This window comes from Coffea eugenioides, chromosome 3 (assembly GCF_003713205.1).
Source record: "Coffea eugenioides isolate CCC68of chromosome 3, Ceug_1.0, whole genome shotgun sequence".
Lineage (NCBI taxonomy): Eukaryota > Viridiplantae > Streptophyta > Magnoliopsida > Gentianales > Rubiaceae > Coffea > Coffea eugenioides.
In genome coordinates, this window is record NC_040037.1 from 39,564,833 (window position 1) to 39,588,075 (window position 23,243).

The 23,243-nt window shown below is 33.7% G+C and overlaps 1 protein-coding gene across 1 annotated transcript; it reads right to left on the reverse strand.

Annotated features, from left to right (window-relative positions):
• Positions 1 to 76: 76 nt before the first annotated feature.
• Positions 77 to 5,739, reverse strand: LOC113765069 (formin-like protein 1). Its single transcript, XM_027309117.1, has 4 exons — positions 3,440 to 5,739; positions 2,867 to 3,060; positions 1,841 to 2,085; positions 77 to 1,192 (listed from the first exon to the last, which is right to left on the reverse strand). Exons 1-4 carry the CDS (start codon positions 5,050 to 5,052, stop codon positions 368 to 370), a joined length of 2,877 nt encoding a protein of 958 aa, XP_027164918.1. The 5' UTR covers positions 5,053 to 5,739; the 3' UTR covers positions 77 to 367.
• Between the last annotated feature and the right edge of the window lie 17,504 nt (positions 5,740 to 23,243).

Here is a 23,243-nt window from a genome sequence, read left to right on the forward strand (position 1 = left end):
AAATTAAAAAAGGAAAAAAGAAGAAAAGCAGCATACGAGAATTTCTCTGATTCAGAGATGTACAATCTTGCAAGAGTAAGCTTAACAAAGATGCTGCATTACTAAACATGGTGAGATTTACAAGCTAGCCCTCGTCAATCAAAACTACCAAATTATTATATCCTGATTGATATGATTACTTCTGGCTATATTACATATAGGACGAAATAATTCTAAAAATCCTCTACATCAATTTATACAGCTCGAAAATGAAAAGGAGATGGCTAAATGACTCACACAAGGCAAAGCTCCTTTAGGTTCAGGTAACAAACTAAAATCGTGTAGTGGACCAAGCAGAGACGAAATTTCTGCTGAAAGGGATCGAAAGTTAAGGTAAGGATGAGCTTTCATCATCAGAGGAATTACTATGCTGCTGTCCACTGAATCCTGGGAACACTTGGGGAAGGCTTGGATTCACTGGTGCTGGAAACTGTCGAGCAGAGCTGACAATAGTTCGCTCATTGACCTTTCCAACATCCTTGCAAACCTGATCAAGGATGGAAAGAAAGTCCTTTACAACCATGAATATTCGAAATGGATGAGCTTCTTCCTTCACTGAGTTCCCATGAAAATATTCTGTTAACTCTCTAACCATGGACAAAGCAACGCCTTCTTGGGCTTGGATGTTGATAATATCTTCTTCTGCCTTCTTAAGAAAGCCTTCCATGGATTCAGAAAATTTTCTACGACTGTCTGTTAAAGGAAGCTCTTCGTTTAACTTTAAAATCTCAGTAACATCGGTAATTCCACGGGCTAGTTTTAGAACATCATTATTAAGAGCATCTGAGTCCATTGAAGCAGCCTTTTTGACATTGCTAAGCTCCCCACTAAGGCGAGAAACAACCTGAAGACCAACCTTTCTAAATTCAACTTCATTCTGCAATGTGTATTGCTGGTCTGTTTCAGCAGTTTGATTCTGACGAGCACCAGCAAGACGAGAACCTTCTGCTCTGATGATCTCCTGAACTACAAAATGTAAGAGCGTGGTTCTGCCATCAGTGCCTTTAACATCAACAAGCTTAAGTAGCGTGTCAAGCTTGAAGGCACGTGCATCTCCACGGTTAGTCCCAACATTCATACGGTTCCCAGTTTTAAGCACAGCTTCTAGAAGCTTCAGGAACATTCTGCTGTTTCTTAATTCTTTACAGGCTTCCTGCAAAGTAACATGAGCAGATAGTGTTTGAACAATAAGATTACAATCAAACTTAGTTGATGCAACTTTCAATTAACAGTAAGGTGCTCACCAAGTTAGATGTGGGTATATTGTTTGCTATTAAGAATTTCTGCTTTTAGTTTTAGTATGAAAAGAACTCTGAGAACAGTAAATCAGGGAAGAAGAATAAACATTGCAAATTTTCAATTGTTGATCTTTGGCCACGTACTCATACATGATTCAGGGATCGTTACATGTTGAAACACAAATTTATTCTCATTTTTCTTTTCTCTGATCATGCTCCTGCTTGCATTGTTTTTGAGGTCATCAGAGAAACACGATTGTCTTTTATCACTTCGGAATGAAAAGGTATGAACCAATAAAAGCAACTGGAAGCAACGATTTCAGAATGCGGTTCATATATCATAAGTTGCATGATAAGGATACCCTTAAAGATCATCTAGCTAACCTCTTCCCATAACCACTTGACAATACATACCTGAAAAAACGACTATATTCAAAGGGCGAAAAGCAAAGTAACAATGCAGGATTTCCGAAGCCAATACGGACTGAAATAAAAGCTCCAAGATAATATGATTTCCAGATAATAGATGTCCGTGAGAAATCAGTCAGATGATCAAACTTTACCTCCAGTGTCTCAAACGACCTCCTAAGGTACTCGACTTCCGAATCAAAATTTGCTATATAGAGCATAGCATCCACCCTCTTGAACGCAAAGGGTACGTGGAGCACTGCCTTCAGAAATTTCTCAGCAGGACCCAGCTTAAGTGGTGATTCATCTGTGAACTCTATTAATTTCCGTTCTTCTTCCTTTGTAGGAGCCATTTTTAGTAAGCTCTCAAGCAACTCCGTTCCCAACATGTCAGCATTGCCTAGTTACAGTTGCAATTAGGTGAAAATTTCATTAGTAAAGAGTTTTTTGGCAGGTTAGACAGAGAGGAGGTGCATTTGGCCAATCAAACTTTGCATTAGCAGTGATTTCCAGCTACTACAACAAGGTTCACAACCCAGTATCTTTAAGAAGTCAGTATCACACAAAACAAACTTCATGCAAGATAAGCAATCTTAATACAATGAATAAAAAAAATTAAAATCTTAGGACCCCATTAGTTTGTGGCTTTTAAAACACTACGCTAATGGCATTGGATTGGGATTTTCTGCTTCCACAAGCAAGGAACTAGCGACTTTCTGCGCCAGCTGCCACCGCCAAATTTACGAACTCTGAAGCACTTTAGTAAGCAAAATGCAAAAATTAAATCTAGTGTCCAAATATAGGAACTTTTACATAATTAACATTGTTCAACAGATGACCAACCCATAGCCCACCTCCTACCATCTTCTGCCAACAAAAATGCAGAAGAGAAGCAATTGCCAAACTCAGGAACCTAGGACAGCAAATCCTGGTCATTAAGGTAAACATAAGATGACAATCTAACCTATTTAACCTAATCATGCATATGGTTCAAATGCCAATGAAATCTTAAACCAGGGACATCATCAGCTTCAGATTCATTGTTCTCATTTCAAACAAAAAGTTGGCATAATTTGAGTGAGCTCGCCAAATTTCAATGAATCATATCAGATGCATACTGAATGTAAAGTTTAAGCATTAGAAAAATGCTCTGAGATCGAAGGAAAGGGTTCTGTGTCTACCTTCTAAAAGTGCCTCACAAACTTCTTCAATGGTAACATTAAGCGCTCGCAACAAGATGGCAATGTTCTGAGACTTCTTTGGATCCAGGACCTGGTTTTCTTGATTTAATGGAGGCATCAATGGACGCCTTATGCCATCTCTCGCATTTGAATTTGAAGCAGTGAACAATGTCTCGATCATTTCTTCATTCAACCTATAAAATCCATATTCCCTGTGCTTAGAAGGATCCATATCCTACATGCTTTCCATATCCTACATGCTTAGAAGGAGAAAAGAACAATTGTACACAAAAATAAACTATTTATTAAGTCCAAATATCCACTTTAAGCAAGAATAGATCACTTTAAATACAAAAGAAAAGTATCCATCAAGAATCATTCTCTTTTAGAAACATAAAATAAAACCAATCAACCAAAGTTGAAAACGATTCAGCTACAAAGTATTTTTACCTGAAACTGGAAAACTTCATAGGATCGAAACTCAGAAAAAGGTCATCATTGAATACTTTTAACACGTATATTATAAATATAAATAAATAAAAGAAAGGCTTTCGATAAATCCTAGAATCTTACTGAAATGAGCTAGATTTCATCTGATCCCAAACCATAGCTCTATCTGAGCTGGCTCTAACTTTATCCCAATGCAGAGGCTTCAACTTGGGCTTCACACCATTCTCATTTCTCCCCTCCAGAGCCTCCGTATTGCCCAACCCATTACTCAGATTTTGTCCCACAACCGGCCTGGACGGAGCCACCAGCTCTGGTGGCCCGGCATTCAACTCAGGAGTATCCCAAAACCTTGGTGGCGGCGGTGGTGGAGGTGGTGGAGGCACTGTTCTCATACCAGCAAACCTCCCCGAAAGATCCAAATTTTCCCCTGGAGACTCCATAGTTATCCCTGAATAATCCGAAACTCGAGTAGGCGAATTCTTGGTATTCCCTGAAGATGGTGGGGACGACGACATTCCCCTTGGTTCTCGGGCCGGTGGCGGGGGAATGAACAGCGGCGGGGCAAGAAAATTCACCATGGAATCTGGCGATTTCGATCTTATACTGCTCCTGGGGCTCAAATTCAGCATAATTGAGGGACTACTTGACAAAGAATGGGATTTTGTGGAATAACGGTGTGAATTTGAACCTGGGCTAGGGAGATTTTCACCTGATCCGCTGTGGACAGGACTATACTTTTCCCCCGTGGACCCTCTTGGGGAGAAGAATTCATCATCCTCGTCGGAACCCAGGTTGCTTGCAGCACCATTTCTGTAGTCTTGGTGGAAATGGTGCTGGTGCTGGTGCTGGTGCTGCTGTTGACGTGGCAGCGGCGGCAGCGGTTGGAGCTCCGGGGAGCCTAGCCGTTGATACTGAAGTGAAGCTGAAACTGAAGCTGAAGAAGGGACAGTATTATGGTGATCTTCTGAGCTCTGAGGAACATTAGATGCCTCATAATTAACATCTCTGGAGCTTACTAGAGTTCCCAGGTAGAGAAATTCTGAGCTGTTAGAGGAAGGAGTGTGGCGGGCCAGCTGTGGCGGCAGAGGTGTTCCCGGAAGTGGGTTTTTTGTGGTGGTGCTGTCGGAAGGAGTGACGTTGGGCGGGAAAAGGCGAAGACTGTCTGTCTTGGAGAAATCCCGTTGGTGTTGGTGGTAGTAGCGGAGGCGACGGTGGTGGTGGAGGAGGATAAAGGCGGCAATGCCGGCGATGAAGACGGTGGAGACAAGGGATACCGAGACAATGACAGCTATCAGTTTGTGAGAAATGGGCCTGTTATTAGAGGAAGAGGAAGAATGGGGGAGGATGAGGGAGGAGATATTGGCCGGAAAAGTTGACAAAGCGGAGGGGGGAGGCGGCGAAGAAGCTGGTGGAGGAGACCAAATAGAAGGGAAAAATGGGTTGTTTTCGGACTGAGGATTAGTGGGAGGTGAAAGTGAGGAGAAAGGGTACTTTGGTTGGAGCTGAGGTTCAGACTGTGGGGAGGGGAAAGGAGGTTGAGGTAGGGTGGTTGGTGGAAGAGCTGGTGGAAGAGAATGGCTAACAGGGAACAATGGCTGATGAAGGATACGGCGGCCATAGTGGTGGCTAATGGTGGTCGTGGTGGTGGTGGTGGTGGAAGCTGTGGTGAAGAAAGAAGTAAAGAAACAGCAGTAAATGCAAAAGAAAATATTGCTAATACTGGTAAAAGTCATCATCTTTAGCTAGAGATAGTCTCTAATTAACGAGCTCTGTTTTCTCCTTTCCTCCTTAGTATCTGTTTGTTTAGGAATTCTTTACTTTAGGCTTTGATGATGAGAGATGTGTAGAAAGGCTAAAGAGAGTAAAGAAAAGAGGATGAAGGAAGGAGGGGGAGGGGGGGCAGGGGAGGCTGTTCCCAGCTCTGCATTGAGCATTGCAAAGGAAAGAGAGGGAGAGGGAAAGCTAAGGAAAAGAAAGATTTGTTATTAACTTATTGTTGTTTGTTTCATGGTTAACAGTTGGCAAAGATTGACGTTGATTTGCTGTCTCCTCTAAGAGTAGTATATGTTGTAATAATACACTGAGCAGTTTTCAGTGAGGAATTGGATGAACAGGAAGAGAAAACAGTACTGAGAATGGGATTGGTAGGTGAGTGTAGAATGATAGTAAATTTTAAAGAAGAAGAAGAAGAAGAAGAATGCTGAGAACAGACTAATGAATGCTGAAGAAATTCTTGCTCCTGGTTCTTATTCTGTTTGTGTAATGTGTGTTTTCTGCTGCAGGGGATGTGGTGGTGGTGAAGGGATGGGGGGAAGGGTCACAGGACTGACAGGCAGGGCAGGAGAGGAATGGTAGGGGAGAGGGTGATTGGAGTTTTACATGGTGGTCTTTGGACAGGACAGAGCCACAGAGGCTGCTGAGAACTGAGAAGAAAGAGAGCGGTGGCTCAGAGGGAAGGATGGTACAGACTTTAGAGTTGAAAAATGGTTCACCTTTGACAGTTTGCAGTCAATTTCCTCTTTACCTTATCCTAAAAGGAAGATTAAAGACAGAACTTTACTACTAGTTTATTATTATCCAGTATAACATTGAGTGATTTCTGATTGGCTCTAGCAAGCTGGAGGCAATTTAGGAATAAAGAAAATGTGGGGTATTCTTTTGCCTTAATTGAATATGTTGATTTATTTATTTAGAATTCACACTTCTCTTTTTTTTTTTTTGGCCAATCATGAACTCCTACTTCTATTGTACATCTTTTGAGTGCCGAGATTTAAAACTCTTCTAATTTGCAGTCAAATCTGCACCTTATACATCACCTAGCAGCCAATTCATTTTTCAAACGGGGATGAATTTTTATATTCCACTTAAGATGATAGGAAATGAATATCTATTTCTTTTTTTGTTTATTAATCTTTGATGGCATGGAAGTGACCGTCCGAGGACCTTAGGAAGAGGTCAAAACATGTAAATTGACAAATGTTTCATAATGTACTAATGCCAATAACTTAACAAGGTAATAAGTCTTTTGACCCCAACCACAATGGCTCGGTGGCCACCAGGGAGTGGCTCAAGTCCCTTCTTGGGCTTGTCCTTCCTTGGACTGTAGGTGAGGGTTCAAATCTCACTTACAGCAAAAAAAATTTAAGGATTGTGTCAGAGTACTCCCTTGGTCTAGTTGGGTCTGTATACCCACTAGCCCCCTACCACAGCTTCCTTAGACTCCCCCTCCCCCCTAGATTAGGATATAGTAGGTTATACAAATGTATCGTGGCTGACAAAAAAAAATAAGTCTTTTGACCACGAGGTGGTGTTGGTGTAATAGCTAAAGTTGACATCCTATGATGGGTTCTAATTTCCTTTTTTTTTGCTTTATTTCTTAAATTTCACTCCTTTGCGAATGTTTCATATCCAAGTACTCAATAGACAATGAGGATCGATCTCATTTAATTGAGGAAATTTGATTAGCATCAGTTGGGAGTGTAAACGAATCGAGTCGAGTCAAAATTCGATCTAATCAAACCAAGTGTCAATATAATTTTACGAAACTCGAATTCGAGTTTGAATTTGACAAATTCAAAATATCAAGTTCGAACTAATTTAAGTCGAGTTCGACCCTGAGCTAATTTGAGTCAAACTCGAATTCGAACTTTTAAAAAATAATTATTTTATATTTTAAAAAATAATAAAATAATAATTTTAATTAATAAATAATAAAATATTAGAAATATATATATAATTTTACTATTAAAATAAATATATTTATACATATATATATAATTGAGTTCGAATCGATTCGCGAGTTAAAAAACTTAGTATTTTGGAGCTTGAGTTCGATTTGATTAGTTCGAACTCAATTCGAGTAGAACTCAGACTCAAATAACTTGTGAACGACTTGATTCGTTTATAACTCTAGTATTAATGCGTGACCTAGCCTAAAGGTCCTGAACTAAAGCGTTACTAAATATATTTTGACCCTCTAATTTTTTTTTTCCCTTGCCCCGCTTTTGTACAAAAAATGGTACCAAAAGAAAATTGATTACTCAAATGAAAGAGAAACAAAAAAGAAATTGGAGAATGATGCCAGGAGATTTAATTGAATTGCAGGTTAAAAAAAATCTCTGACCACGGGTGGAGTGGTCCATTCCACTGGGATTTGCAGCTTTTGCAATTCTCTCCCTTACGTGAGTGTGTGTACTATTAGATTCCTACAAATTTCTTCACTCCAAGCGGAAAAAGCTAAACTTAGCTGTGACTTTGTGGCGGTGACAATAGAGTTTGAATAATGACAAAGCCTTTTCACACTACATTGTATGTTGAAAAAGTAGATTGGTGATTTTGGCTTTGTCGTCAAAGGAGAACTAGAAAAATGGAGTATAAAATTACCCCAATAATTTTGTTGGTTTTTGTGAAAAAATGGTCCTTTTTCCAATTTGATCAGGAAGAATCTACTGTCGCTTTCCCACATTCTTTTGCTGCGCGTGCTTTAATGTTGCCGCTTTGTCTTCGGGTTAATTCTATTTTGGACCCTTAAACTTTGTCCAAATTTTTATTTTGATTCTTAAACTTTAAAATGAGACATTTTAGTTTCCAAACTATGAAATTCGTCCTCCTTAAGTTAGATAGTTGAGAAACTCGGTGAGGAAGATTTTTATATTTGAGTGGATATACTTTAGAAACTAAAGTGGAATAAATTTTATATTTTAGAAAGTAAATAAGGACATATTTTATACTTTAAGGACTAAAACTTGATAAATTTTGTAGTTTAGGACTAAAATATCCCACTTTAAAGTTTACAGAGCAAAGTGATAGTCTGAGTATAGTTCAATGAAAAGTGAAATTATACCTTTTTCTTCTTCTTTAGCTTTTTAGATTTTTTTTTGCTTGATTAGGAAAATAAATTTGATATCTAGAGCACTCATTGGGTTTTGTCACTAAACTAACATGTGTTTGGGTAGAAATTATTTAGTAAAAATGATTTAAGATAATACTATAGCATTTTTTGTGTTGTGGTGTATATGAAACAAAATGGTGGTTAAAAGGTAATTTCAACTTTTGAGTATAATACTGTTGCACTATAATTGCTAAACGCATAAAAGAGAGCATTTTAACTCTTAAGTATTAAACCATGTGGTTAGTTGCATAATAATAAAGGATCTATCTAATAAAATTTTTATTTTTTTATTTTTTTAAATAAGGAAGAGATGGGATTTAAAAAGTGGGAAGAGTAGCAGAGGAAATTTGAATTCAAAACCTCTAATTTCTAAATCCTAACTTTGACCATTAAACCAATTTTTGCTTGACTAGTAAAACATTTGTTAAATGAACAACTAAAATAATAATTAGAAAATCATATTCAATACCTAGTTACTTCTATTTTAACCTATATTTTAGCATTTTACTATTATTTAACTGAATCAATACTGTTAAATAACATAGGTGAAGATTGCAAAAGCTCTCTGCAATAAATTCGGGGCATCTATTTTATGAAATGGTAGAGAAGAAAAATAATAGAAGAACAATTGATGAGTTCTTTTTTCTCATCTTATGCATGTATTCTTTAATCTAAGTGTCAAAAATTGCATTCCTATGAATTTTAATGATGAAAAATTCATGTTTTTGTAGGTTTAATTATTCAATCATCAAATGGAGTGAATTGAGAAGATATTTGGATGATTGTTGATGATTTGAAGTGATTTAAAGAAGACATGAAGTGCAAAATGTTCAAAAGATGAAATGTAAATTAATATAGTTTTGACACCTTTTGGTATTTTTGCTATATTTTGAGTTACAAGTATCAGATTGAGTTAATTCTTATGTCATTTTGAAGCTAACACAAAATTCTACATTTCTTGTGAGGACACCAAAATCCAATTCATTTGTTTTCCTGGTCAAAATATAGAAATATAGTCGGTTATTTCTGTTGTCAAAAGCTGAAACAATAGCCTAAAACTTTAATGTTTTGAAAAAGAGTTAATTCAATCTCCATCATCAAGCTAATATTAGTTGAAGTGGTGCTAAACTCGTAGAAGTAAAACATGAGCTCTAAATACGTGGCATCAAGTCGCGCATTTAGAGCCTGCGTATTTTCCCTTGTTTTTCTATAACTTGCACATCAACTTATTCTGCATTCACACAACTTTTTCAGTTATTCCCAACTCAGAATTTCAAGTGTAGTTATAAAAAGAAATACATGGAGACTTGTAGAGGCATCTTTTGAGAATCTCAATGAGCATTTTTCATTAATTTTAACATCTTATTTTTACTTTTGATTCCTCTATAAATAGAGATCTTGAAGAATATTTTCATAACTTTAGAAGGTTAGAGACACTACCAAAATGTAGTTTTTACTAGTTTTTCTTAATTTATTAGTATAGTATAGTTAGTATAGTTTTTCCATATTGTACTTGTAGTTAGATTTAGATGAAAATTTGAGAAACAAATATGAAGACTTGGAACTCATATGACAAGGGTGACTTCTCTCCTATCACTTTTTATTTTGTAGTTGAATTCATGTTTGGTTATACTACAAGTTTGGATCTTGTTTTCATTTTTTTTATGTTTTGCTAAAGTTTATGCCTAAAGTTATGGATGAACTTTCTATATTTTGCTTATGATATTTGTTTGGTTAATTGATTTGAGCAAGTTATTTATTACTTTTGCTTATCTAATCATAATTAACCAACCATTAATTGTGATAATATTAAGGTGTTGTTTCTTCAATAAGAATTGCGATTTAACACTTAGTTTAAGAAAATGCTAAATCTAGAGAGTACATTCATGAGAGTAGAGATGCACTTTTTATGGTTTTAGTGATTTGTTTTATGTAATTTCATAGAGATAATTAACTTGAAACTAATTCATAACTATGAGAGTAGGTATAGATTAGTTACAAGTATAGTTGATTCACTACAACAGTAAGTTTCACATAAATGAGAAAATTACGCCATTACTAGTCAAAATAATATTGTTCAATTAATCGGTAATTTCATTTGCAAGAATAGTAATAAATTTCATAGACCTATGAGCTTTCTATTGTTACTTTATTACTTTTATCTCATGTTTATAGTGTAGATTTAATTTCTTACACTTGTGATAGTGTAAATAATAAAGGAGTTCAAAAATCATCGGTAACTGACAATTCTTCCTGTAGGTTCGACCTTTAATATTCTATATTCGATTTTGATTCGTATAGTTGCGAAAAATCGCATGTAGGGTATTTAAAATTTTATAAATATAAAAATTGACTGTAGATAAGTTAATTGTTAAATGTATACAGCTCATCAATTGGATTTAACCAAAGAATGTTTAGTGAACAATCTTTAAGATTGGTCTTAGATGTTAAATTTCTTTTTTACATCAATATAATTAATTTGCAAAAGCGTCTTGTAATGCAATAAACGTGACTTGTAATTAGGCATCCGTTTAAAAAAAAAAAAAATAGTTGGTTGACAGCACGCGCAGAGGAAAAGCGTTGGTCTACTGTCTATTGAACTCGAAAGGGAAACGTTCAGTGCGCTAGATTCATGCAATCTTCTTTTGTCGTTCTGCTTTAGTATATTCTTTTCTTTTTTTTTTTTCAAAAGCGGCAACTTTAATATATTCAATTTGCATGAATACGCATTTTGTCCTTACGTCCTGTTTGTCTGTGTAATATTAAATTCCGACTTTAATTAAGCATAGCCATTAATACCTGGCGCGCTTTTTGGAACGTTTGTTGTTGCTGGTTCTTTTGACTTTTGTTCCTCAATAGTACCCACTTTTTCAAACATTTCTTTTTTTAAAAAAGTTTAAGCAGATTAGGCATGAGATTTAAAAAGCAGGCGGGGGGAAGTTGCTTTTGAAGATTTTTTGAAAAATTTTATTGTATAAGAAAAATTTTTATTATAAAATTTTTTTGAAATATTTAATATATTGTATAGAAGAAATTTATTTTTATTTTTATTTATATATTATTGTAACATTTTGTATTTGAAAAATTTATTTTTGAAAAAATGATCAATTCAAACAGAGTTATGCACGAGATTTCAACCTTAACTATTAAATCAAAATCTCTTAGGCAAACATTGTCCAATGCGTTTTAAACATTTTTAATGCATGAATGTACGTCTCTCTTTGAGTTAAATTGAAGGAAATTTCATTTAATTTTAGCATTCATAAAAAAAATATCCTCCTAATTTTTTAATATATAAAAGCTAATGTATAGTTGTGGAAGATGAGGAGGGATAGGTTATGTGGCATATAAAGAAAGAATGTAAACGAGAGGTTCTAAATTTTGTATAGTTACACAAACGAGGGAGTAGAAAATACGATGCGTCTGTGCATTAGACATAAATGTAAAAATAGAGAAAGACAATTATGAGCTTGCCATCCTTTACTTTTTATTCAGTTGTATAGTTTGTGTATCCTAGAGTAAAATATTTCCATGTAATGAAAAGTTAGTACAATGTAAAGATATGCTTAACATGCTTGCAATCAGCTGCCATGAATATCATACTTCAAACATATCGTTTTCGGAAAAAAAAAGAGAAAAGAATATCATACTTCAAACAGCTATGACGATTACAGTTTACTCATGTCTTTCCTCTTTTTCATGCATAATTTACTATTGGATGTTTTCTTGAGTTTTGCATACAGGAATATGGCCATATTTAACTACTAAAAGAGTGTTTTTAATTGCATTACTTAAGGAATTAAGTTTTTATACACTGTTAATATAAAATATTGAGTTTTGCATTACTATATAAAAATTGAATTTCAAATTTAAAATTAAATTTTGAGTAAATCTTATATATACTGACAGTGTATAAACTATCACCATTGAATTTATGACATGTGTACAAAATTTAAATTTTAAATTCAAATTTTACATAGTTATCATTCATCCAACGCTAACAGTGTATCAGAGTACACACTGTCAGTGTAGGAAAAATTAATTCTTAAATTATATGACATGCACCTATGCCCGCTTTTGTACATACTGATAGTGAATAAAAATATTATCCCTACTTAAAATGCATTTTTAATATGTGGTATAAACTATGCATGCTCACATTTACTACTTTTTCTTTCATTATTTTGTTCCCCCAAATAACCGCTAAACTTAAGTCCTATAGTTAGAAGCAAATTAAAGATGTTGTACAAGTACTTCAAAATTCAAATCTTCATCTATCCTTGTCTTGGTTACTTTTTGTCTCCTATCATTCTGCTTTAATTATGAAATAATTGTTTCATGATATAAATGATATAAAGTGCTTGATAAATAAATCATTAGCAATATTTTTGAATTATGGAAAGAGACTAGAAATTGTGCACCATACGAGACTCTATATGCTTAGCACGGACAATCAATACTTTAGGTGGAGATAATTCATGAGACACAGACTGTTGGGCCACTTATAATGTGATGACTAAGTAGGTAAGTGCTTGACATTTAATTCTTTGAGTTAATGTACTTTAAGGATATTAATTATCCAACAAAAGCTTTCATAGGGTTACCCATCAATGAAGTGGATATTTTAGCTTCTCATGGGACTTGACGTTTTCAATCAACAACGAAGCTTCAATATGTGTCAAGAAAAATTACATAATAAAATAAAAGCATCAATGAAGTAGTAAAAGCTATTGACAACAAAATGCAGCTTAGTTGATAAGACAGTTTCACTTGTGATCGAAAGGTTACGGATTCGAGTTATTAAAGAGTAGACGGAGAACCATTAGTGGTTATTTTTCAAAAAAAAAAAAAAAAAAACAGTAAAAGCTATATGTGAGAACATCCATTGTTCATGAAATTTTGTCAGAATGACACCAAAGAAATTTTTTCAAAGGTCTATGCATCAACCATTTTAGAGCAAACAATATTTTTTAATTATTTTTTTTTATCTCACATACATTATATTAAAAAAGTATTATAATATTTTTTTAAAAATTATTTTAAATAATCTAATAATAAGGGCAAGCTAAATAACCCAAAGCATCCTAGTATATAGCACATATTGTCCTGAACTTGTAATTTTACTACCAAATAGGACCAAACCGAAGTTTAGTTTAAAAGTAACTTATTAAGCACTTCAAGTCTAAATTGACTTATTTAAATACTTTGTTTTTGTTTTAGTTCACTTGTGATGTATAGGGACAAAAAAGTTTGCATGAATTCGAGTATTCAACCTTAATATCAGACAAAATTATCAAGATCAAACATGGTGTTCAAGGGGTTTAATTGAAGAATCCAGAGTTTCAAGAACTTCACAAATTTGTGCCAGAAATTCTGAATCGTCCATGATAATTTTCCTTTGTGTACATCAACAACAAACTACTAAAATATACAGAAAATGACATGGAGTTGAAGAACAATTGATTTAGAGACACACTTCATTACCAAAAATCAAACAAATTCTTGTTTGCAATATATTTATCTTTTGGTAAGACTATAGTAGGATGTTAAAGACAAAAAGAAAAATCTCTTTTCATCAATGATCCAAATTTGAACATAAGATTTATGGACATAATAATCACACATATGTTAATAAAATAAACAAATATGTAATTTACCTTCGTAATGTTTTACTGTTAGTGTAAAGTATTATTTACATAAGCAAGTTTATGTATTTGTAACCTAAACTCAATAATGCTACCTAACCTCAATGCATTAATAAACTGGAAGTTTGCAGTCAAAAACTCAATTTATTTGGACTAGGCGAATTACCATTGTGTTTTCGTCCGGTTCCGGTTCCGGTTCCGGTTTTTTTTTTTTTGTGTATTTATAAAATTATTTGGTCTATTATCTACAATTACATTGTATTGTTATATTAATGAAAACAAAATTAATGTATATAAATCAAATATACCAAAAACACATTATAACAATACAATGTGACTATTCACCAATACATATAGTACGGTTTTGCTAACTGGTGCCTAATGCATACTCGTTAAGATGGGTCTCAAGTATTGAATTTTCTTTTTCTTTTTTTTGCAAAAATAAAACTAATTGGGGAAAGCATTTAAATGTGAATGAAATAAATGGAAGTAACGTGAACAAACACAACCATAAGAGGGGTTTTAGGTATTAATCTTTTCCTGCAAAAATAAAACTAATTTGGGAAAGCGTTTAAATATGAGTAAAATAAGTGCAAGTAATGTGCACTTACATGATAAATTAGATAAAATCTAGGTGTACTAACAGTAACAAATAATTAAAACATCACATAAAGTAAATACAACAAATGGATAGAACCGAATGAAACAAACACTACCATATCTGTCTCAAATTTGTTTATAGTAAGGAAAATTTGTCAATTTGGTATCTCACATTAAGAAAATAAAAAGCTTTTTTAGCCAATCATATTCAAAATCAACTAAAATAATCTCTTATATATAAGAAATCGTGCCTTTTTAGTCCTAAATCGCATTTTCACTCAATTTGTTAGCTAAAAAGGGCACATCTCCCATACGTGCCCAAAATTTTAAAGACAAAAATAAAAATGCACTTTGTTTCTCTCTAAAAAATAGTTTTGGTGGTTTAAAATTAGGGTTATGGTGAGCGAAAAACAGAGATAGAAGGAGTGGAAGTAGTTGTCACGTGCCCTTTTTTAGAGAAAAATGAAGTGTATTTTCATTTTTACCTTTAAAATAATGGGCAGGCGAGTGAGGCGCATGTTTTTCGGCCCGGAGAACTGAGCGAAAATGAACTTTCAGACTAGACAGCACACCATTTCATATCTAATAGACTATCTTGGCTGGCTTTAAACATGAGGGATTAAAAAAATTTTATGAAAAATGTTAGGGACCAAACTGGCAAATATCCCTTGTAGCAATTAGCAACAAAAGGTGAAAAGCTTTGCTCGGAATTTGGAATTTTGGATGCTCTGTCCAAAAATCATTCCCCACTGACAGGCTATTGCCGGTGGATCCAAGGCTAGGATCCGCGGAGTGGAGGATAGACTGACTGCCAGAAATAGGGCGCGCAACTCCAAAACCGGCAGGTGTCGTTTCCTGGACCATTCCTTTTATACCGTAAGCGACGATGCGAGAATCACGGGTTTCCCTCTGTGTGCCTGTATGGTTGTCACACAGCCATCTACGTCGCAACGGATCTTTTGTCCCGCATCCTGTGCCACTTTCTGTCCCTTTTTTATTATATTGCTATTTCTCTTTCATAAACATCATGTTTTAATTCTTTTTCGTTTCCTTAAGATTCAATAACTATTAATTAACAGCTTCAAAAAAGTAAAATATAATAGAAAATTAAAAAATACAGCAGAAAATTCATAAAAAATCTCATTTTTTATGCATTTTAATTTTTTTGAGTTTGTTAAATTTTGTGTATTACTCAATTAATAGTTATTGGATCTTAAGGAAACAAAAAAGAATTAAAACATGATGTTTATGAAGGAGAAATAGTAATATAATAAAAAGTGGGATAGAGAGTGGCACAGGATGTGGGACAGAAGATCCGTTGCGCATTTTCATCGTCGGTAAAATTGTACGGCACACTACTATTAATTATCGATTGTCATTTTCTCTGTTTCACTGCAAATGAAAAGAAATGAAAAGAAATGAAAAGAAATGAAAAGGAAAGAAGGTTAATTACGGTAGACTTTATTGATATTAATTTTTACCTTAAGAAACTATTTTAATATTAAATACTTGCTTCAAAAAAAAGAAAAAGAAATTACAATAGACTTTTTTGTCGTACAATTTATTTTTACAGTTGAAAAAAATCTATTTGAAAAGCTATTTTTCATCAAAAAAATTATACATTTTACTTGAACACATTTTTCAATCATTTTTTTATCTTACATAAATCAAATTGTTACAGTATATCTTTCTACAAAAACTCCAAAAAATAGCAATTCAAATAATACATTTTCTATAAAAAATTCAGAAAATTACAATATTTGTTTGATATTAAATCCTTCCTCTTATAACTTAGGAATGTAATTTGCTAACGACATTATTGTTGTAAATCTCACTTTTGGCCCCAACACCCCTCTCCCCCAAAAAGGAAATGAAAATTCTGGTTCCACTACTGCTATAAAAATCTTTATCTTTGTTGGACTAAGTATTCATTTTACATTGAAGAATCTATAGCAAAATTTTTTTGACCTCAAAAAATTGTTTGACATTACATCCCTCCCCTTATCACTTAGGAATCGAATTTGCTAGTCACATATTACTGTCATACATATCATTTTTGGCCCCGCCAACACCTCCCAAGAAAATGAAAATAAAAATCCTGGTTGAAGAATTTACACTAATCGCATTTAGCCTGCAAAAAATCAAAGTTGTACTATGGTAGTTTTTTGAATATAACATTGTTACAATTGGTCTTCTATTGAGAAAAAGAGGAGAGGATGGACCTATTTAATCTATTAAAATGTTCGAAATGCGCTAAATAACCTTTGACCATGTTTCAGAAAATTCTAAAAAGGAAACTTAGCCTTGTTTGGAACCTAAATTTTTTGCCAAGTTTGTCTGTTACAAGTTTTTTAAAAACTTTAACTATAATAACTTCAAAAAAATTTTCAAAAATTTTAAATTATACACTTCAAAATATTTAAAAATTTACACATTTCAAAAATTTTTTAAAAAATTTTTATAGTAAGTTACAGTAAAATTTTAGACAAACTCCCAAAAAACTCACCTTCCAAACAGGGAGTGAGGAAAAAGTTGTACAATGGCTGTTGTGTTGGGAAAAGAAACCAACTTATTGCTGTCTTATTTTAGGGTTTCACGAATTATTGGTACTCTCTCAAATTTTGAGTTTCTACAATCTGTAACTTCCAAGAATTATGGAGAATTTGTCCAATCTTCATGCGTTCAACTAGTTAACCTTTCTCTTTAATGACGAACAGTCCAAAATTCAATTTCACAATATAAATTAATGTACACATAATCCTGACAAAGTAAGAAAAAAGGTATTCTCAACCCAAAAAAAAAAAACCCATATATATGTGGCCCGTTATTCCTTTAGTTAGTCAAGCATTATTTGTAGAGAATTACTTTCGAAATTTCATAAATGCAAGCAATCAAACTTTTCTTATCTCTAAAGGAGTTTCATTTTGCTTTCAATTTACGAAGTTTAAATAACTTACCCTGAGATATCATCTATGTTATGTCAAGATCTCCATTTGACATTTGTTACATTTATAAAGGTTAATTAGAAGTTTCAAAATTGATTCCTTTTAAGTGGAGAGAGGCTAGCAGAAAGATAGTTAAAAAAATAATTAACAAAAGAAAACTCAAATTGTTGACCATAGAAGGCATTGCATTTTCAAAAACAAGAGTTTAAAATTGCAAAGATGGTGAACATTTACGATTTTTTTTTGTAATTTTTAAAGTGTAATAATAATCATTTCAGATAAAAGTTAATTTTATATGCACTTGAGAGTGTATATGCTATTATGATTAGATGCATAATACATGCATAAAATTTGAATTACAAATTCAAATTCAGATTAATTATTATACATCTAACGACAACAATGAGTTTGTTTGGATAAGAGTTTATTTGGATGATTTATTTGAGATAATTACTGTAACACTTTTTGTGATATGATGTATATGAGATAAAAAGATAATTGGGAAGATAAAAAGGTGGTTAAAATTTGTGAAGTAAATTTTTTTGGACAACTTTGATTTCAAATAAAAAAATTTATTTCACAAATTTCAACCACCTTTTTATCTTCCCAATTACTTTTTTATCTCACATACATCACATCACAAAAAGTGCTACAATGTATGTATTATTAGTGTATAGAAGTTTAATCATTCGATAATCCCTATTGTTTATTATTATTATTTTTTTGACATTGTTGGTTGTTCCTTTCTATAATAAATAAAGAAAGTTTGGATTGCATTTTTCATGGAAAAATACTGTAACGATTTGATGTATGTGAGGAAAAAAGGTAATAGAAAAATGTGATCACGGAAAATGACGTAATTTTCCGACGGAAAACGGCAATCCAAACATTGCCAAGTTACCAAATTGGTATTTAGTGATGGTGCTTTGTCGCTTGTTTTTAAGATCCTCTGCCCAACCTTTTCATTCATTTCTTTTTGTCATGGGTCCAAGTGGCAATCTAATGTTCGTTGGCCCGGTTAAATTGAATGCTGGTTCTGGACGTGGGTCATTTTGTTTTTTTGACCATCATTTAAAGGTGACAAATTGACAAAAGCTGCAGCAGCAATTATAGCACTTTTCTTCAATTCCTTGGTGGTGTATATTCCTTCAACCAATAATTGATCTTGGATTCAAAAGGCCAAGTTTTAAACTAGATAGTGAAAAGAACATTTTTTGTTCCTCGAAAAACAAGAAAAAAAGAACGTTGTGTGATCCTATTCTTTATAAGTTGCCATCATCCCATTCAAATTTGATGCTTCACCTACTCCAGAACAAGTAATGGTCCATTACGTACTTACTCGTCAATCATATATAGTGATCAAAGCTCGTATTCCACAATTTTGATCTAGTACTGCTACTAGGAATTTCTTTTTGTTTTTAATTACTTCTCTCTAACTTTTTCTGTCTGAAAAGTAAGTACCCTCTCCTTCTCTCCGACTTCTTTTTACTTTTTCATCTCAAAAGGCTTTGTTATTCGCGAGGGAGACCCACGGATTTTGTTTTCTCATTTTCCTAATAAAGTCTCTCCGAAAATTTTTTAATGAGAGCCCTTTGTTTCCCTCCTACTAGTAAGGATTTTTCGTATCTCCTAGGAGTTCTAGTGAGACTTTTACATTTTTATTATTTTATCGTTAGATCTAAATTTTATTTCAAATATAATTGTTAGATCTAGATTTTTTTTATTTTATATATCTTAGATCTATCTTTGCGGATCTCATCATCATCATTGAAATTTGAAACTATTGATTAGCAGATTTGACAATTGCAACATACGCATAGGAGGAGTTGTAGCGGTTTATCTCATTAGAGGAATATTTTAAAATTTTTTGTACTCTTCAAATCTATTTATAATAATTTTTGGATCTGTTGTATCTGTTAAATTGCAGATCTGTTATTTTCAACGCATGTTTAATCTGCAATTAGAGTTATGATATAAATCAAATCATGCTGGACATCTTCAACAACCCGTAATGATATTTATTTTTTATCAAAAAAGAAAATTTTTTAATCACTGGTCGGTATTCTTCAATTGAGAGTGACAAAAGGTAGATACAGAGGAGCTTTCTGACGATGAATTCAACAATTCAATGCTGTTCCCTGGTCTGCATGAGTACTTGCATGAAAGATAAGATCATAAGGGTTTTCTTGTGACGAATTCTACAATTTAATGTTGCCCCTTGAAAGATAAGATCAATAATTGGACATGTGACAATAAAAACCCTTCACTGAATAGGATCTTCAATTACAGTAATGTTGAGAGATCCAAAAGTTCCGTGTTTGGCATACACATTATAACAGTTTTGGATGATAGCTGAAATAGCTATAATTGCCCAATCGGTTCAATTGTTGGGCTATAGACTAATTTGGTCTCATAAGTTCTGCAAAAATGTATTTGGTTCGTGCAATTTTCTTTCCTTTCTTTCTTTTTTTTTTATTTGTTTTGTTAAGATCGTGAATTTTTCCAATTGCACAAGTTAATTGATGAGAATCGCCAAAGTGATAACTACAAAAAATAACTTAAATTGGAGGCAAATAATCAAGCTATCATGTAGTTTTTGAGTAGTGCTTGACAGAACTTTGATTTTATGCATCTTCCTTCCGAAAGTGATACACAATAATAATTGCGATCTTGTTTCTTGTAACATTCACGTCCAATGAAATAGCCCTCCATTTTGTAAAAAAAATGCAAAATTGACACTCCTTGTTCAAGGGTAAAATTTGTATTCCGTAATAATGAGTTGTTCGTGTGCTGAATGATGATAATTTTTTGACATTGTCAGTTCAGCCTATAATAGGACTCAAAAGAAGAAAGGCAAACCCTAATGGATGAAGCAGAGGAAAGCTCAACTAAGAGCCAAGTACTTCTGAAATGGGATTTGCATTGTGACATCATATAGGAAATTGATGATTGGGACAAGTCTTGTTGCCATTAAGATGCACATCTGGTCCATGTCCCAATCGAAGTAGAATTGCCCAAACATCTTGCATCAAAGGATTTTTCTCCCGTTGGTAAGCCAAAAAAGGGTACACTTTAGCTAGTCTATGATCTCTGAAGACATGAAAAGGCATATGACTAAGCACAAGAAAAATCATATTTGATTGGTTTCCTTCTCCCCTAGAGTTCTCCCTTGGCCCTTGTCCTCCTTTGTTTTTTTTTTTTTTTTTTGTCGATACGATAAATTATCCTATATTAGGGGGAGGGGGAGGACCTAAAAAGCTCCCAGGATAATTCGGAAGGAACTGAACCATTGCACCCGTCTGGATTTTTTGAACAGAGTTACTAATTAATGTGACAAATTGATGGGAGACAAGGGTTCATCAAGTTTTAATGTATTGGTGGTGGCCACCAGCCCAAAGGAATCATCTTCTTTTATTTTGTCCTACAACTACAACAAAAGAAGGTAGAGAAACTCGTACATGGTCCATGCAACCTGCAACATTCGTTAGTTGAAGATTCACGTTGTCATTTACAAATGTTTGGGAAGCTCAACTTTCTTCCAATGTTCTTCCTGTCAACCAACATTGCTCATCTTCTCTCATAATTTTGTCATTTTTCTTTAATGAGCTGCCTTAACTTTTAAAGATGGACTAGTGAAGCATTAGTTCCACTTGACAATTTTATCTCCCTAATTGACTTCATTTTATTTGCATTTGGTTAAACTAGGTTCTTCTTTGATCCTATGTCTAAAATGAACTAGCTTTCCTATAGAGTTTCCCACCTTACCCAACTTGTGTTCTTCTGATTCCGGAAAAATTTGCTTCTGTTAGTGGTCAAGTAGCAGTCACTTTAGAACATTGATGGACCAAATCCTGTTATTGATTGCTAAGTGAACTTTCTCCCTGCAATCTAAGATTCATTAATGTGTATCCTTTAGAGGGGTTGGTTGATGGTTTAGTGCTGTCAACAGTCCAAAATTATTGCTACCTGAAGCAGTTATTACCAGATTTTGCTCTCAAATGAATAAAAAACAAAGCGAAAAGGCAAAAAAGTACTGCATAATCCATTTCCAGACACATTTTTACAACCATTACCTGGAGTAAACGTGCCAATACTCCTGCCTTATAATGTAGCCTGTTACACCAATGGCTGATCATATTCATTCCTGCCTATTGGGCATTATCACTTGCTAGTATTAGTATTAGTGTAATCTCAAACTTCCAACTTTAATCCTTTATTGACCAAGAATAGCTGCTTAGTAGTTAAGGATATTCTTTTAAAACTATCTATCCATTGACTCTCACCAGGATTAGATTGAAAATTTGCTTATAACACTTAGAGCATTGGAGACATTGGCCCTAGTACGTTAATGGTTGTTTCATAAGATATAGATAAGAACCCCTTTTAGGATCATTTCATACAAAACTTCTTTGGCATCTTTTTTATATAATTTGAAAGGTCGAGTAATTTTCTTGATCTATCTCATAGATCTTTAATCCTATTGTGCATATTGACAATAGAGATGTATTGCTCTGAGTTCGAGCGAGCAGCAGAAATGGGATTCGAGCACCAAAGTCAATGAACCTCTAATAGTATATATAGTTCTAACATTAATTTAAAAAGTTGATATTCGCATTCCCCATTTAACCTTTGACACTCCGAATCACTTACTAAAAATATAACTTTCAAGGAGTTTTTGAGATTAATTGGGAAGAGCAAAAAATCACTTCCCTTAATTAATCTTTGATAAGAAATCGAATACATCACTAGTAATTTTATAGGTACAGAGTCAATTGATCATTACCAAATAAGAAAGAAACTAAGAAGGGTTACTCTTGCAGGTGAGCCATAGTAACGTGAACGATGGGGTTGAGGATAAAAGATCATAAAATGCCACTCCTTGTTTATGTGTGTTGCGGGGGAAAAGACCATCACGCCCTTATCGTTTCAAAGCTGGGGTTCTCAATGCTCTTGTATGAATTCTAAGATCCATATATATATACATGTCATAATAGAAATAGAAGTAAAGTAGATGTCACCAATTGATAAAAAAAAAAAAAGAAAATCCATCCTTTATTGTTTTCACCCAAAAGTAGGATCGGTTAATTGCGTGCAAATTGCGCTACTTAACTATTATCAAATTTTATTAATACCCTAATCTATTGATTTTAGCGCTTTGTCACCTCAAATTATGAATTTGTGGCACATTGGTCATAGCTTTTAAAAATTATTGAGTTGGTCTTAGTATTTTTTAAATCACAATCTATAGTACCCCCAATTGACATCTGTTCGCTAAAATTTTCTTATTCAGTTTCGGGGAGGAAAGCTACTTCAATTTAAAAAATAAGTTTTAAAAAGTAATCGGTTTTCAATCAATTTGAGGAATGTGCTGCAAATTGATAGCTTAAGGTACTTAAGTCTAAAATTGATAGTTCAGGGTGCAAACACTAATTAGTAATAGTTTGAGTATGCAAATTGCAATAACCCCACCCCCCCCCCCCCCCACCCACCCACCAAAAAAAAGAAAAAAAGAAAGAAAAAAAACCGTATCTGAAACAAAAAGTTTAATGTGGCATTGCAGCTTCGAGTTTCTGGAATCAAGAGCAATGCGCCTTATGTTCTAGTGCTGGATTGTGACATGTATTGCAATGATCCTCTCTCTGCCCAACAAGCAATGTGTTTCCATCTTGATCAAGAGATATCTAGTTTCAGTCTTATGTCCAATTCCCTCAAATTTTCTACAATGTCAACAAGAATGATATTTCTGATGGTCAAGCAAGATCTCTGCTTACGCAGTACACAATCTTCAACCAAACACCCGTATTCTTGTTGTCTAGTTTTTCTTATTCAAGAATATTTTATGGTCA